The sequence below is a fragment of the Phoxinus phoxinus genome (assembly GCF_949152265.1).
Source record: "Phoxinus phoxinus genome assembly, chromosome: 5".
NCBI classification, from domain to species: domain Eukaryota; kingdom Metazoa; phylum Chordata; class Actinopteri; order Cypriniformes; family Leuciscidae; genus Phoxinus; species Phoxinus phoxinus.
Window position 1 is genome coordinate 19635623 of NC_136880.1, and position 15144 is coordinate 19650766.

At 39.6% G+C, this 15144-nt stretch overlaps 1 protein-coding gene across 4 annotated transcripts in view; it reads left to right on the top strand.

Annotated features, from left to right (window-relative positions):
* Nucleotides 1-15144, top strand: part of dpp6b (dipeptidyl-peptidase 6b) — a 162884-nt gene that overhangs the window by 75830 nt on the left and 71910 nt on the right. The window contains exon 1 of one of the 4 annotated variants that reach the window (XM_079614224.1): nucleotides 13965-14093. The exons of the other annotated variants lie outside the window; for them this stretch is intronic. Coding sequence (XP_079470350.1) covers nucleotides 14043-14093 — 51 coding nt within the window. The 5' untranslated portion in view covers nucleotides 13965-14042. Of the gene's footprint in view, nucleotides 1-13964; nucleotides 14094-15144 lie in introns of those variants that run through there. 4 annotated transcript variants of the gene reach the window in all.

Sequence of the window (15144 nt, forward strand, 5' to 3'; positions counted from 1 at the left end):
CAATCCCACTGTCGATAATTTCTCTTTTATTGATGTTGTTGTGCATGCTTTGTGGGGGATAACCATGGTTACTGGCTATTAATAACTTTTTATTTCTAAAGGTTTTACTCCAGTTTTACTGCCATTAAGATGGAAATTGATTAGTGGAAATAAAATTCAGGCGCCCCATAAATCTGTGAAATTGCACTATAACAGCCGTTGAGTTAATGAACTTGTAATGAGTGCTGAATCATCTGAAGAGTCAAGAGAAAATATCAATTCTGTTTTAGATACTGTGAATCCAGGCTGTGCGTTCAGTTTAGAAGTGCAAAACAGTCCACAAAATGAATCCTTTTAAAAATGAACTACTTTCTCTATTCAAAATGAAAATGAAGTTTTGACTATAGAAATGGTCCAGGTCATCAAAATGCTTTATGTACAACTCATTTTAGTTCGACTGACTGCTCAGTCATTTTTCATTCAGCATTTTTATTTATTTGAAGTATTAAAATTCTTTTTTTTTTTTGTCTTCAGGAGTTGTTTGTTTAGCTAGCACGTAGTGAAGGCGAATCTATAGTGTAGAATCTGAGCAAGCGTTTCAGGAAGTGTGTGCCTCCGTGTCCCAGGTTTCTGACACCGGAGGACACAAATGACCTGTGAATTCAATGCTTGGTTAAGGAGTACTTGCGTTCAGTGCTCAAGGGCTCTGTCTGAATGCGCCCATTGTGAGGTTCACAATGCAAAAGCTCTGTTCATGCCTGTCCTTATTCTTGAGGGATGTAGGATAGCTGTCTGCGCCGCACGACTCGCCGAGGAGGCTAAAGTTGTGGGGATTGCAGGTTGTGCTGGCTAAGGAGTTCGAGAGAGGTGTAGCTCTTTCTAGTTCCTGTTGCGGGCTCGAGCGATTTGCTGGATCAGGATGTGCTTTCTTTAGCGTCATCTAATCCAGCAGATAGCATGCTGTTGGCATCATCCAGCCAGAAGGAGGCCGATGTGGTTGAAGAGGCCGAATGTGTACTTTCAGCCTGCCGGCCCCGCATACGGGGAACTGTTGGACATCATGCAGCTCCACAACCACATTGTATTGGAAACTGGAAGTCGCGCATGTGGCAGGCTAGACGAGGACATAATCGCCTTTCCCCCATGAGCCTTCCGTCCCTTCCCGACCTCACGAAGTCATGGAAGGAACCATATTCAGCTCACATTCATCCTTTTCAACATTCAAACTATGTGAATATTGAAGGATTAAGTGAGCGTGGATATGTGAGGAAGCCCCCTGTTGAAGAGACGCTTGCGAGCTATATCTCGCAAGGTGAGTCATCATCTTTGAAGGCTCCTGCCCTGCCATCCAAGCCGCTTCAGACCACCTCACGCTTGAATGGCAAGGTGTTTGCGGCAGCTGTTCAGGTCAGTGGAGCTTTGCACATCATGGAGGTAGAACAGACCTAGCTCTCTGGGCCACTAAACAAACAGCCACTGCTATCAGTCGCTCGATGGTGGTTATGGCGAGGCATCTGTGGTTGAACATGGTGGACATCAGAGAGAAAGAAAGGTCTCACTCTCAGAACTTTTTGGCACGTCTGTAGAGATGGTGGTTGGGAAGTTTATGGGCGCAATTGGATAGACCTAAAACCAATCAGAGCGATCATCGCCGTGTAAAGCCCTCCTCAACGTTTGTGATTGGTGCCTCGATTTGGAAAAATTGGAAATAGGCTTGAATGGGCTCTTGGCCAGACTGACTAGCAGAGCAAATCTCAAATTTGCTGGAAGTTCGTCAGGATTTTCCCAGGCTAGACATGGTCCCAAATTCAAGGTTATTTTGGGTAGAAGCGGGTTACTCATAGCCGGACTATTTCTGGGCGATAGCTAGCCTAGACGGTGAATGACGGCTATCGTTTGCTGGGTGGTGGCATATTATTATTTGGTGGCATATTATTACCATTGTCATTAATACTAATGTTTATTGAAATTCAACTTATGTTGTTGTTGACACAGTGAAACTGCTCTGAAAAAACAAGTGGAGGGCGGGGGGTCATTTAGACAGAGGCCCCTTCACAAAGTCTTAGGGCCCCTTAAAAGTGTAGGACCGACACTTCTTAATGGAATAGGTCAGCCCAAAATATTTTTTTTTTCATCAATTACTCACTCTCATTTCATTCCAAGACGTTCTTTCATCGTCGAAAAACAGTGACAACAGAATTCTTTGAAAATATGACAGGAATACAAGCTGAGCCTATCGCAAATGTGACGGGTTTATAACAAAGGCCATAATATACAATGGATCAGCATATACTGTAGATTATACTGTATGACAAGAACATCCATCTTGAGTATAGAGTTATGACTCAACCTACATTCCAGTTGAAAATAATGGGCTATCACTGCAAATTAACTTTTGCAGAAAGATGTTTGTGACCAGTAAGAATATACCAATTGAAGATAATTTTCTGTTATTTTAATGTCTATATTCTAAATCACCTGCCTATGTATTATTACATTTTGAATAACACATCAAATAAATATTCTGATCAGGTAAACAGAAGGCAGTCAGACAGTAAGAATAGCAAACACCACTAATTAATGTCTGTTTGCAGGTAATGCACTAGTGAGCCTGCATTGTGCTGTAGAAACACAACAAATCACTGCCACTCTGGGATTTTAGTTTCGCTCTTCTCTCTAAAAGCAATCCATTTGCCAATCTCTGGTCAGCTTTTCTATCTAAACAAGTTAGCATACAGTAAGCCTCTCTTGGGAACAGCCAAGAGCTCTGGAATAATCTGGGATACACGATCGCCTTTATGTATTTCCAGATTGTGGGAGGGGGCAAGACAAAGGCCTAAGGTAATGCCATGAGAATGAACACGGTGTGAGTGTGAGTGTGAGTGTGAGTGTGAGTGTGAGTGTGAGTGTGAGTGTGTGTGTGTGTGTGTATGTGTATGTGTGTGTGTGTGTGTCAAAGAAAAAATAGGGCAAACCAACACTCCCTGGGAACAATATAAACATTTATTTCTTCCAGTTAAATTATATTTTAAATAGTCAGCCCAAATCTATAATGGCTTGTCTATCCTGTTAGCCAAACACATGAGAACGAGTCTGTGAGTTGTAAGGACTGAACCTGCCTGTTTATTCAGGCTTAATATGAGCTGTGGGGCCATTATGATTGGTTCATTTGCAGTCGATTGGAACAGCAGGTGGCCCACCATCAGATCTCTTTGGGGGAATTCTGGGAAGGTCATGACTGGTGCCCGCCAGCTGGAGAACAGCCAGAGGTTTTTATGGTTGCCATCAGTGCGTTGGTTGTTGCCCTGGCTTTAGGACACTGTTGAATTAGCATTCCATTGAGACTGGTTTGAGAATTAAATTACGGCCTGTAGAACAGATATTTTGTTAGTTTAAAGCCCTGGCATACTTCAAGGAAAATGAAAATTTAGAACAAAATCTGTCAAAACAAAGTTTTTTTCAGTGTTTCAAACCAGCTTTGTCAGTGCAAACTTTGTGTCTGTTAATCTCCATTCATCTGCCATTGGTCCATGACAGTCACATGTCTTCTTTGTTCATTTGGTTCATTTCTTCACTCTGTTGGTCATGGTCAAACACAAGTAGAAACATGAACACATTGGAGATTCTTTAAATTGAAGGACTTTGCAACACTGATACTGTGAAGCTGATAAACGTGACTTGAATAGCAGAGGTGGTAACACATGCGCGTCCCGATGATGAGATGCCTGCTTAACATGCTTTTTTTCCCCTCTGTCATTGTTGTGTGTTTGTTGTGTTATTGAGAGAATAGCAAGCAGCACATATTTACTCATCTTAACACAGGTTTTTTAACTTCTGTTTACCCCTGAGTGAAGAATGAAGAAGAACTTTACAAACAGTACTGTATATTGGGACCTTTAGGTTTATGCTTATTTGAACTAGAGTGTTGTAAAACTTATGTCTTGCCATTAGCTAACAGACTTCCCCCTTCCCATCGGATATGCCTTTCAGGACTTTCAGTTACCCTGAGGACTTTCAGTAGTGGCTCAGTGTCATCGCCAGTGTAGGAATAATTAGGAGTGTCCAGAGTCCCCCTTGACTGAATCAAGTTGAATACTTTAGCATATAAAGTGAGAGATGTCTGTCTCTTTGGGAATGGGAATGAACTCAGCAATGAATATTGATTGTGTTTGTTCTCCAGGGTGGGGTTGCACCAGACATTAATAAGGTATTTCTTGAATTGTGATGTAAAATTCACACTAGGAGTTTGGTAACTATTAATTTGTAACCAAGTTTTACCTGTGTAATAGTACAATATTTGTATATGTGTAGTGTAGATGCTTACCTTTATTGATCCAATAAGCAGCCTCCAAATTTTTCAGTTTTATCTTGTTACAGTTGAGGCTTCAAACTTCTTTTGACCCTAAAACCGTTGACAAAGGGTAGCCCTGCCGGAGTCCAACATGCACCGGGAACAAGTCTGACTTACTGCCGGCAATGTGAACCAAGCTCCTGCTCCGGTCGTTCAGGGATCGGACAGCCCTTAGCAAATGGCCCCAGACCCCATACTCCCAGAGCACCCCCCACAGGACGTCGCGAGGGACACAGTCGAATGCCTTCTCAAAATTCACAAGGCACATGTGGATTGGTTGGGCAAACTCCCATGAACCCTCCAGCACCCCACGGCCGGGACGAAAACCGCACTGTTCCTCCTGAATCCGAGGTTCTACTATCGGCCGAATTCTCCTCTCCAGTACCCTGGCATAGACTTTCTCAGGGAAGCTGAGAAGTGTGATCCCCCTGTGTTTTATAGATGTCATGAAAATGTCACATGTGACTCTGGGCAACACCTGGGCAGGGATACTTCAGGATTTAGCATTAAGCTTTGTATCAGTAGAAAACCTGTAGTATTTTCAAATTACCATGCTTCCCTCCCTCATATCCCCCTGAGACAAGAGATTTGTGTATTTTTTGTCTGTAAAAAAATCCTCCGATGACACAAAAATTTACATTTTGCGTCATCGGATGCTTTTTTAGCCAGAGACTAAAACTACAGCCAGTAGAAGCATTTTTTCAACCCGCCCATAGAGGGAGGGATCTCACTCACAGAATGTACAAATAGTGTCAGCCATCTTTTATTTGGAAGCTAAGCTAACAGGCTCTTGTTCTGTGGAGAAAGCTGAGTAGTAGGGGTTACCATCTTCTTTTTCCCGGACATGTCCGGCTGTCGAGATCGTCCAAAATGTCCAGGATTCGGCTTTTGCTTTCTGCAGTCGCCATTCATTGTTTACATGCACACCTTTTGTTTCAATCTAACTGAATTCATTCTGATTGGTGAATGTACAGTAGTGTTTACATGAACGCTAAACAAGTGATCGGTTGATGTGCGTTTTACCATTGGTAAGAAAATTCCCACTCCTCCGTGAGAGATACGAGACCGGTGTGTCTCACAGGTGCCGCTCATCAGTAATACCGGCCTCGCGTCATTCTCCCGCGGCCCTCAGTCTCGTCCTGCTCGCCACAGTAAACATAATGAAAGGTGACTGTAGAACGCAAAAGCCGAATCCCGGACATTTTTGGCAATCTCGAAATCCCGGGCAGACTTGTCACGGAGACTCACTAGTAGCCTAGCCTTGTTGTTTAACTGCGCTCTTAAAGGTTGGGTAGGTAAGAATTGTCTAAATTTCAAATTGGCTTAAACTGTCTTTATATACCAATACATAATTAAAATGTAAGTACTTTGAAAAAGAGAGTATAAAAATTGAGTGACTATAGTGTATTTAATCTTCAAAAAACACAGCTCATTAATTCCTACCGGGACGAAACAAGTGATTGGCTTGCGCGACTGTCACTCTCCGTCGCCATGACTACCACCGCTATTACTGGCTCTGCCCACGTGCGCGCAGTCGCGCACCCGTTTTTAGGGAGTGAATGGAATTAATGAGCTGTGTTTGTTGAAGATTAAATACAGAGTCGCTCAGTTTTTTATACTCTCTATTTCAGAGTACTTGCATTTTAATTATGTATTGGTATATAAAGACAGTTTAAACAAATTTGAATAAAAGTTTTTTTAGACAATTCTGACCTACCCTACCTTTAACTGCGCTCCATAGCCTTGGCTTGGGAGTGGCCTCGTAGGGCAGCGAAGTAAGTGCATTCTGGGAGTTGTTGTCTTTCATCCACATGAGCCACAAATATATTTTCTGGCTTTTCTCAGTCTAGAAGGCTCCAAATTCAAAAATAATTTCACATTTCTACTACATAAATGACCCATTTTAAATACACATTCATCTTTCCAGAGGTGAAGTATCCCTTTAAGGAAATGTTCATCATTGAGAAATTTTTTACTTACTGGAGAAGCCGTTAAGAAGACAATTATTTACATAATGTTCTCTCGCTTAAAAAAAAAACACACTATATAAATGTATCAACCTTTGGACCAGTGACTGCCCTGCATTCATTTGCATGTGCCATTAATGAGTGATCTCATCACCAACTCTCCAGGCGAACTATTAAGCGATTCTCCATTTGATAGTTTAATTGAGTTTGCTGGATAAACAGTTTCATAATTGTCTGATGATTCAAAAGGACAGTTGGACTTAAGAGAACGCCTGCTGTGGTAATGATCTATTCCAGCTAAGCAATGAAGCACCTGATTTGCATAGGCTAATCGTTTCTTTGATTGAAGCAATTTGGCCTGGCTGCCTAGTTCAGGAGTTTCCAGAATGGAATTTGGTTGTTTGGAATCTCAGTGTAAGTATAAAATATGTTTCTCAGGGAACTGTAGAATAGATGTTAAAATTGCTAATCAATGTTGGATTTGGAGTGCATTTACACAGCATTGGCCATGTAGTAAAATCTGCTAAAGGTCACAGGGGGGCAGCACTATACAGGGGAAGTGTTTGTGAGGAGTTTGGTCATAGTTTAGCTATGATATCATTTCAGTCATAAGTTTACATAAACCCAGCAGAATCTGCTAAATAATTGTAACAAAATAAGAGGCATTCTAAAATGCATGTTTTTTATTTACTACTGGCTTATAGGCTATTTCACTTAACAAATGTTTACATATAGTCCACAAGACAAAAAAAAGCTGGATATAGTGTGTTTTTAATATAATTTGAATGAGTTTGTTTAAAAAAAATCTGCTATTATCTTGTCTTGTAGACTTGTGAAATAGATGTACTAAGTAAAATTAATTAATTCATTAATTCATTAATTAAATAAACATGCAATTTGTTATGACCGCTTTTATTTTGTTCAAATTATTAACAATTCGCAGATGCTGTGAAGTAATGTATGCAAACGTTAGACTGCCATTGTATGGTTTGCTCTCAGAGTACCTATGTGTATGTATATATTTTTTTAAATCCTTTAAAGTCAAGCTTTTAATGTTGTTTATACATCTATGTGGAGTTTTTAATATGCTTTAAGATAAGTCAGCACCATTGCAGAGTATTTTCTCCTTAAAACTGCAATGAGCCATAGACAGTCTCAAAAACACGGGTTGAAATCGCAGGGGTTTCTGGCGTCACAAAACTATGATCGCAATTTCCATTGAACTCTATAGGTAACTACAGAACTTACGACCATAGTTGGCTTTGGGAAACGCATCCCTGGTCAATGTGTGATCGTCAATGAGTGGATCTATGAGCTGGTGTGAGTGAGTGAGTGGAGGCGGGGCTAATTTGCATATTCATAGAACCGCGTATATACTAAATGAGACAAGGGTGTAGAGTTACATTCAAGCTAGTTTAAGCTTCAATGAAAAAACTTTTAAATATGTAATTTTGGTGATCAATGATGAGTTTTTAGGGATAAAATTATTGACTACAGGGGGACTATAAAAAATATTATTTTAGAAATATTAGAAATACAAAAACAAAATTAGAAATACCCCAAAAGCAGTGCAGGAAGTGCAGGCACCCTATACTAGAAGTAGATTGTGTACAATATGTTTTTCAGCAGTTAAAAGGACATTAAAATGTGCCTGTCAAATACGATACACAATTCATAGTGTTAATGGTTCGTAATACAACTCTCTAATTTTTTTTACATTCTTTTTAGAAGGTTAACACTATTCAGTAATTCCTAGAAAACTATGTGGAATTTCTGTAAAACACTTTGGCCATAACAATATTTCAAGTATAAAATGGTTTGGCAGTTTACAACAGAAGCCTGTGATTTGTACGATTAGAAAAGCATGTGAAGTCCCTCTCTCGAGCCAGCAGCTCCCTTTCTACAATTTCCTCTCAGGAACAGGGGTGTTGGCGCCATCAGCATGCAGGCGTTTCGACTGTACTCAGAGAGAGCTGAGGGTCAAAGTTCAGCTCTCTACATTGCTACAATTCATGATTTGGCACCAATAAATGAGGTTTTCCTAGATGAGTTCTGTATACGCTATTGTCTTCGTTCCTCTTCGGTTTTGCAGTTGTGTTTTGCAAAATAGCACATTGTTCCTGGTGTGATGCCAGAATTGTGTTTGGTTTTTACTTTGGATGAAGGTCTGAGATGTTTTTCTGCCAACGATAAATAATACACAATACATTTATTTAGAAATGCAGGAAAATGCAGTAGTAGAGGTTCCACTTGTGAACTAAACAAAAAAGGGATATTGAATACTGCAGTCACTATGTGAGATTTAAATATTATAATTATAAGAATATTGATTTGAAAAATATAGGAGCCTCCAATTTCCAGTATGTATATACAGTATGTATAATGGCATTTCTAATGTGAAGAATTAATATCAGCCACAATTTTGATATTTGCCAGTTTTTACTAGCACAGCTTAGACAAAGTGATGTGAAAACAGAGTATCTTTTATTCCCTATCGAGACGTAGATCCGAGAACAAAATGTACGCCAGGGACTTTGTTCTGTCCATTGGTTGGTGATTGGATTCTGAGAGGTGGCCTTTGCACTCAAAAACAAATGCGAGCTTGCAGTCAATTTCTGTTTACGTCAGCAGAGAGAATCCTGTCCTTTTCACTGAAAGATCGAGTTACAGTATGACATTTTGATTAAACATTATCAAACGTTGGCAAAATAGATAGGGCGGACCGTTATTGTTGCTTAACTCATACTCTTCGCTACTTATAGCCAGTACACGGTATTTACTTTTCAGTATGCTGTACGCTTTCAGCTAGCCTCTGCTTTGTTAATATGAAGTCTGTTGTTATTTACTGCACTTGAATGAACATGTCCTCCATTGAGTCCTTGTTTCACCCTTTTCTTTGCTTTTTGAAATCAACCACTGAACAGGCAAAAGATAATGGACAGCTTTCTGCTTCCTCCATCTCGCATATAGCCACAAGAAGCGGGCTGGATAATCGACATGCTGGTAAATCTATTCATGGCAGAGTCTCCGAGTGTGACTAATGCAACGTCTCTGTGCATTAGCTGCGAGCGTTAGAGACACGAGAAAGGCTGGAAGTAGATCAAAAAATAGATAATTGCGCCATTTTCTTCATTGTTTATGTCTTGTAATATGGTGTTCCCTGCTTCGCGAAACATCTCAATGTGAGATTGACGACATGGAAATGAATCCTTGCCAGTCCCAGCACTCAGCCTGCCATCACTTGGCCTTCGTGGCCTTGAGATGTTGTTTATACTGCTTAAATTAGCGCTCGAGCTATCCATTAGCGGACCGTTTTACACTGATACTGAAAGATGTGTTGTTTAGCTGGATACTTTTATCTGTGGTGATCAGGTTGTGGGTCTTCTGAGCACAGATCAGACCAGGCCTACTTCCTTTCAGCGTCCTTTTATGTACATTGCAATATTCAAACGAATATTCACTCAATCATTTTCCTCCTGCAAGAGCGGCTGTAGCTTTAAGATTTCGTTGGTGCTGTTTATACAGTAATTTAGCTTGTTTGACATTTAAAACTCTCAGAATGATGTAATTTATGTTTGTATAGTCCTGATCCATTTCCAGCTGCAATATGAATTAATTACTGTGACTTTTGTCCCATGCACGTGAAATAACTAAATGACAAAACGGTGTAGGTTGTGGAAATGATTGTTCACTTTCTCGCTGCTCCGCTTAGCCGAGCGGCATGGCAATTGGTGTTTGTTGCCATGACAACATTCATTTGAAAGTGAGACGGCGAGAAAAGAAATGATGTATGTTTCTATTCAAGGGAATTAAGGAACAATTAAGCAACCAATATAGTATACTAATTACTACAGCAATTTAATTATAACAGATTCATTCACATTTCTTTTTGTTGTGCTCTTGACTGTGGGATCAAATCACTTCTCAGTGATTTTGAATGTATAAATTAGGTCTGTTTTAAGTTAAAATACAGAAATGCCCATTACTGCACAAGAGCAGAACAACTTTCACTTTTATTAGGAAAAGACCAGAAACCAGGACTCAAACTCGGGTTACCTTCAACCTGAGACCACTTTGCCTGATTAGAAATGATAGAAAATCGCTTTATGGTGTATTGTCTTTTTTTTTAGTTAGCCTTTAGTTAGTAAGATAACAGAATACTTTGACAACTCAGACATTGACAACGCCGATTGCTTGAATGAATTATATGAGAGTTAGGACAGAATGTGAATAAATTTGTGAATAAATACATATAATTATTGTACGGCTGTATATGCATATAACGCACAAGTCATATGGACATTACAATCCAGGCTCATTTGGAAAAACTTGCCTGTGGTGACATTTCTGCAACATGATATTGTGTTGCTTTTTGCACATTTCGCTACACTTTCAAAGTGAAATGTCCAGTGAGTGGTGCTAAAAGGGCACACTGTTTTATCCTGATGGATGAATGGAATCTGGTAACGTTTTATTATGTTGGTTGCTGTAGCCTATATCGTGGCAGTTTCTGTAATAAAATGTCCGGTTAGTGGTTTTAAAAGGCTGCTTCCAAACCGTTGAGCTCGGTAAAGCCGCAGTTTCCTCCTAATCTCTTACCGTTTCTCCTCCTAATCTCCTCCATATCGCTTCAAAATATAGCATTCTGTGCAGAATTCGAATGGGTCCGATATGTTTTCTGGTCTGCGCCGACTCGCGCATATGATCCGCTCTGTGCCGTTGCGTCTCTGGACCGGAGCAGAATGTGTGTGCACATGGTGGTTCACGTGACCCCAACGTGAAACCAGACTTAATTCGCCCCAACGGAAAGCATATTTACACTGTCTGAATCATTCCCTATCCCCCGTATAGTGCACTATGTTAGAAATCTAGACGCACCCTAGCGGCAGCAAAATGTATTTTGCAGCCAGGGTATAGTCTAGCAACTCTCCGTTGACTTTCGAGCTGGAAAAACCTAAATTGGGTCAGGCCAATCACCTCGTGCAGAGGGAATTTGAAAGACAATCGTTTATCCCGCCCCTCGGATTGAGCCATCCCAATGGTGCGTTGCCAGACCTAACACCTTGATGTAGGTCTGGCCTGCCAGGCTAGCACTATGTGCCAGCATGTGTGAACAAGTGACTGATTTAGCCACAGCTTCTATTAGTGTAGGGGGCGGGACTCTTTATATTCTAGAGAGCATTTGATTGGACAGAAATCTGAAGTGCAGAGTGATGTCATCAAATCTTTGAACCATATGGTGGAAGTGAGAGATTGTGAGTTTGTCAATGTTTTGGAGCACACTAGCTTATAGATAACAGTAATGCTACATATTCATACTTTAAAGCCAAAAATGTGGAGTTTAACAGCAGCAGTGGCGAGGCTTCTTTCGATTCAGGTGTGCCGCCAGTCCTGGTTGTTACAGCGCCCCTCTCTCTCACACCCACTGCAGTCGGGAACCCGGCGATTTAAGTGACGGGGTTTGGATGGTAATAAGGGGGAGGCAGCCGTTCCATCACACCAAACATATGGAGCTGGTTATGTGATTCATGCCTAAAATTGCATTAGGTTTACAAAATCATGCACTATAGTCATAACATACTATTGTGCAAGTACCCGTGCAAAAAATTAATATATTTATCAATAATCTGCCACTATAATCATAATTTGTGTGAAGATAAATAAAAGTTGTGCTTTACTGCCACATGTCCATTTCACCTGGACACACAGTGAATTATGTATAGGTGTGTTTTATGAGTTTTGAAGAATGCGGGATCACTTTCCTTGGGACACAATGGTGTTTTATGTTGGTTTTTAAAAAAATCCTTTTCTTACAGACTTTTTATATTTTTACTTTGTCATCTTTTGCTCACCCTTATGTTGTTTTCAACCTGTATAAATTGTCTTCATTGTGTAGAACATAATACTTAAAAACAGAATTGTCTATTATGGGTGAACTATCATGTCAATGAATAGTATTGGAAAGACACAAAATAGCATTCACATTTCCCCTCATTACCATTTGTCTGACAAAACAGTTTTCTTTTTCTTTTCGTAAGTGCATCATTGGTTCAGTGCGGAGGTGTCAGTCGGTTTTCTGATGAACAGAGCAGTCGTGGTGTCTCTCTCCCCACTTATTTAGACCTGAACTCACTGTCACTCATTATGCTGGAGATTTCAGCCTGCTCCTTTTACATTTCCATATGAATGTGATAAAACGGTGGTGGCGCAGACTTCTGTACAAAGAAAATGAGAAGGTGCGGTGTGACACGTCTGGGGATGGGAGATGTGCTAAATTAGGGCTCAGTGCTGGTAAAAGAGACTGTTGAATGAGGAGTGGGTGCATGTGTAGCGTCTGGGGCGCTGTGGACCCGTCACACGCTCTGGCCACACTGAACAACTGATATTAAAGCAATGAACAGATTCTCATGTTCTGCTGCAAAGCAGATTGGTTAAAAGGATAGTTCACCCAGAAATGAAAATTGTCATCATTTACTCACCCTGACATCATTCCAAACCTGTATGAGGAACATAAAATAAGATATTTAGTTATCACCTATTTTTATCACCTGTTTTCACTCTAAAAGTAGTGTTACTGAATGACTATTACTTGTAGTGACCGACAATGTAACTGTTGAATCTACCAAATAAAAAAACTACATGACACTAACTGTATTGATTGCAAGACAAATGTGTTAGTTTGCTACTGGATTATTTGATTAAAAGTAAAAAATTCTAATAATTCAGATGAAATCTTGGTGAGAGCCCTGTTAATTTATTGAGTCTCTAATGTGCTCATTTGCTCCTTGAACACTTCCACCGTATACCTTCATATTTGAGTGCTATTAGACAGTGCATGTTCTCACTGGATGGCCGATAGAAGACAAGATGTCATAACACGGACATCGTCTGGGCAGCAGCCACCGTTTTGACTTCCAAATTAGCATGCCATTTTGAAACTTAAACTAAAAGCAAAAAAAACTCTTAAGTTCACTCAACTCCCTTGTGAAAAGTGCCCCAAATTGCATTTATTGTGAACTTGTATTGTATTTTAAATATATATATATTTTTAAAGAGACCCCAGCCTCTACAGAAGTAGGCTGCAAGTGGTTAAAAAACTAATTGCATTTAATATACATTTTAAATAGTATAATAAGCCCACGTTTTCATTAAATTGCAAATGACGCAATTGCAAAAGTGTCAGAAACCATAATTCAGTTGGCATTCAAGTAAATTGTTTCTATAATCGTTTAAAAGGTATTCTAAAGTGTACTTCTTTGTCACAAGGGCTGTGATAAAAGACTGCGATTAAACTAATATGAATTATTTATTAATTTATTTTTCATATGCTTAAAAGTTGTTAGTTTAATGTTTTATCCACTACATTAAGACACATATGATTGGGACATGAAAACCACTGCATAACAAGAACCTCAAGCTGTAGTTCTGCAGCTGCGCAACGCCTCGCGCTACTTGACTGTTTAGCGCGCGCTCAGCTCGAGACATATGCATGCAGCTCCAGCGAGTCTCTCTCTCTCTCTCTCTCTCTCTCTCTCTCTCTCTCTCTCTCTCTCTCTCTCTCTCTCTCTCTCTCTCTCTCTCTCTCTCTCTCTCTCTCTCTCTCTCTCTCTCTCTCTCTCTCTCTCTCTCTCTCTCTCTCTCTCTCTCTCTCTCTCTCTCCAACACTGAATGTATTTCAGTGAGAGTAACGCTTTTTATTCCCTCTGAAGAGCGCCTGCATCAGTGTTTATATCCGCGTCTTCAGCATGACTTCGTCGGAATCCAGCGCGCCGGGAAAAGCGTATCAACAAGATCAGGTAGTAGTGACTCTCTCTGATGGTTCGTGTGTATGGAAGACTAGAGGCTAGACATAGTGGTATAGGTGCATAGTTCTGTGCACGTTTTAAATGGGAGGTTAACTGAGCATTGATTAGATTTTATTGCATCACATTGTTTTAGTTGTTGTCGTGCCATTTAAAACAAAAGACACATCCTATTCGTTATAGACTAGTTGGGTAGCCTAGTTATTTGGAGAGCATAAGAGACTTCTTTAAAAAAAAAAAAACAATGTTTTAAGTCCATTATTATCATTATTACAAACTTTTGACCGGTAGCGTAGGCCTATAGTATTAGAAGAAGCCTGTATGGGTACAGGCTGTTATTTGTAGAAATAATTATTAGAAATGGCAAAAAAAGGATGTGTATCAATGAACTTCGTGTATTCAGCTTTTATACACTATAAAATATCCTGCTGAATATGTTAAAAACTTGCAGTGTTGGAACTTTACAGTTATGGCTAATTACTTTATTTCCTGAACTTTGAAGACACACCCTTCTGTGAGCAGTGCTCTGTTCTTCTGTACTAAACAACATAACATGTCAAATAAAATGCCCAAAATTACATAACTGATAACAATACAAAGAAGCTTTACTATTTATAATACAATCAAATAATATGTGATCTGTCACGCAGGGATTTCTGGGACCTTTTACTGCTTTTCAAAGAAGGGGAATATTTTTTATTAACCAAAAAATTACAACACTAGAACAATATTTTACTGTATTGTCTTGTTGAAAATTATAAATAAAATAATTCATACTTTTTATTTACAAAAACAACAACAACAATTAGTATTTCCCAGTAAAATTACATGTATTGACCACTAAATCTTTTTAACCTGATATAATTCCAGGTTTTATTGATATGATATGAATAATTAATTTTTTTCAGATAAATTTCAATGTTTTCTTGTTATATCATGGGTGCCATTTATGTCTCTTCACTGCCTGAATATTTTATAGAGAATCTCATATATTTCCATTACGTTAGATAAATGGACACCTCAGATGGCAGTCGAAACCCACACA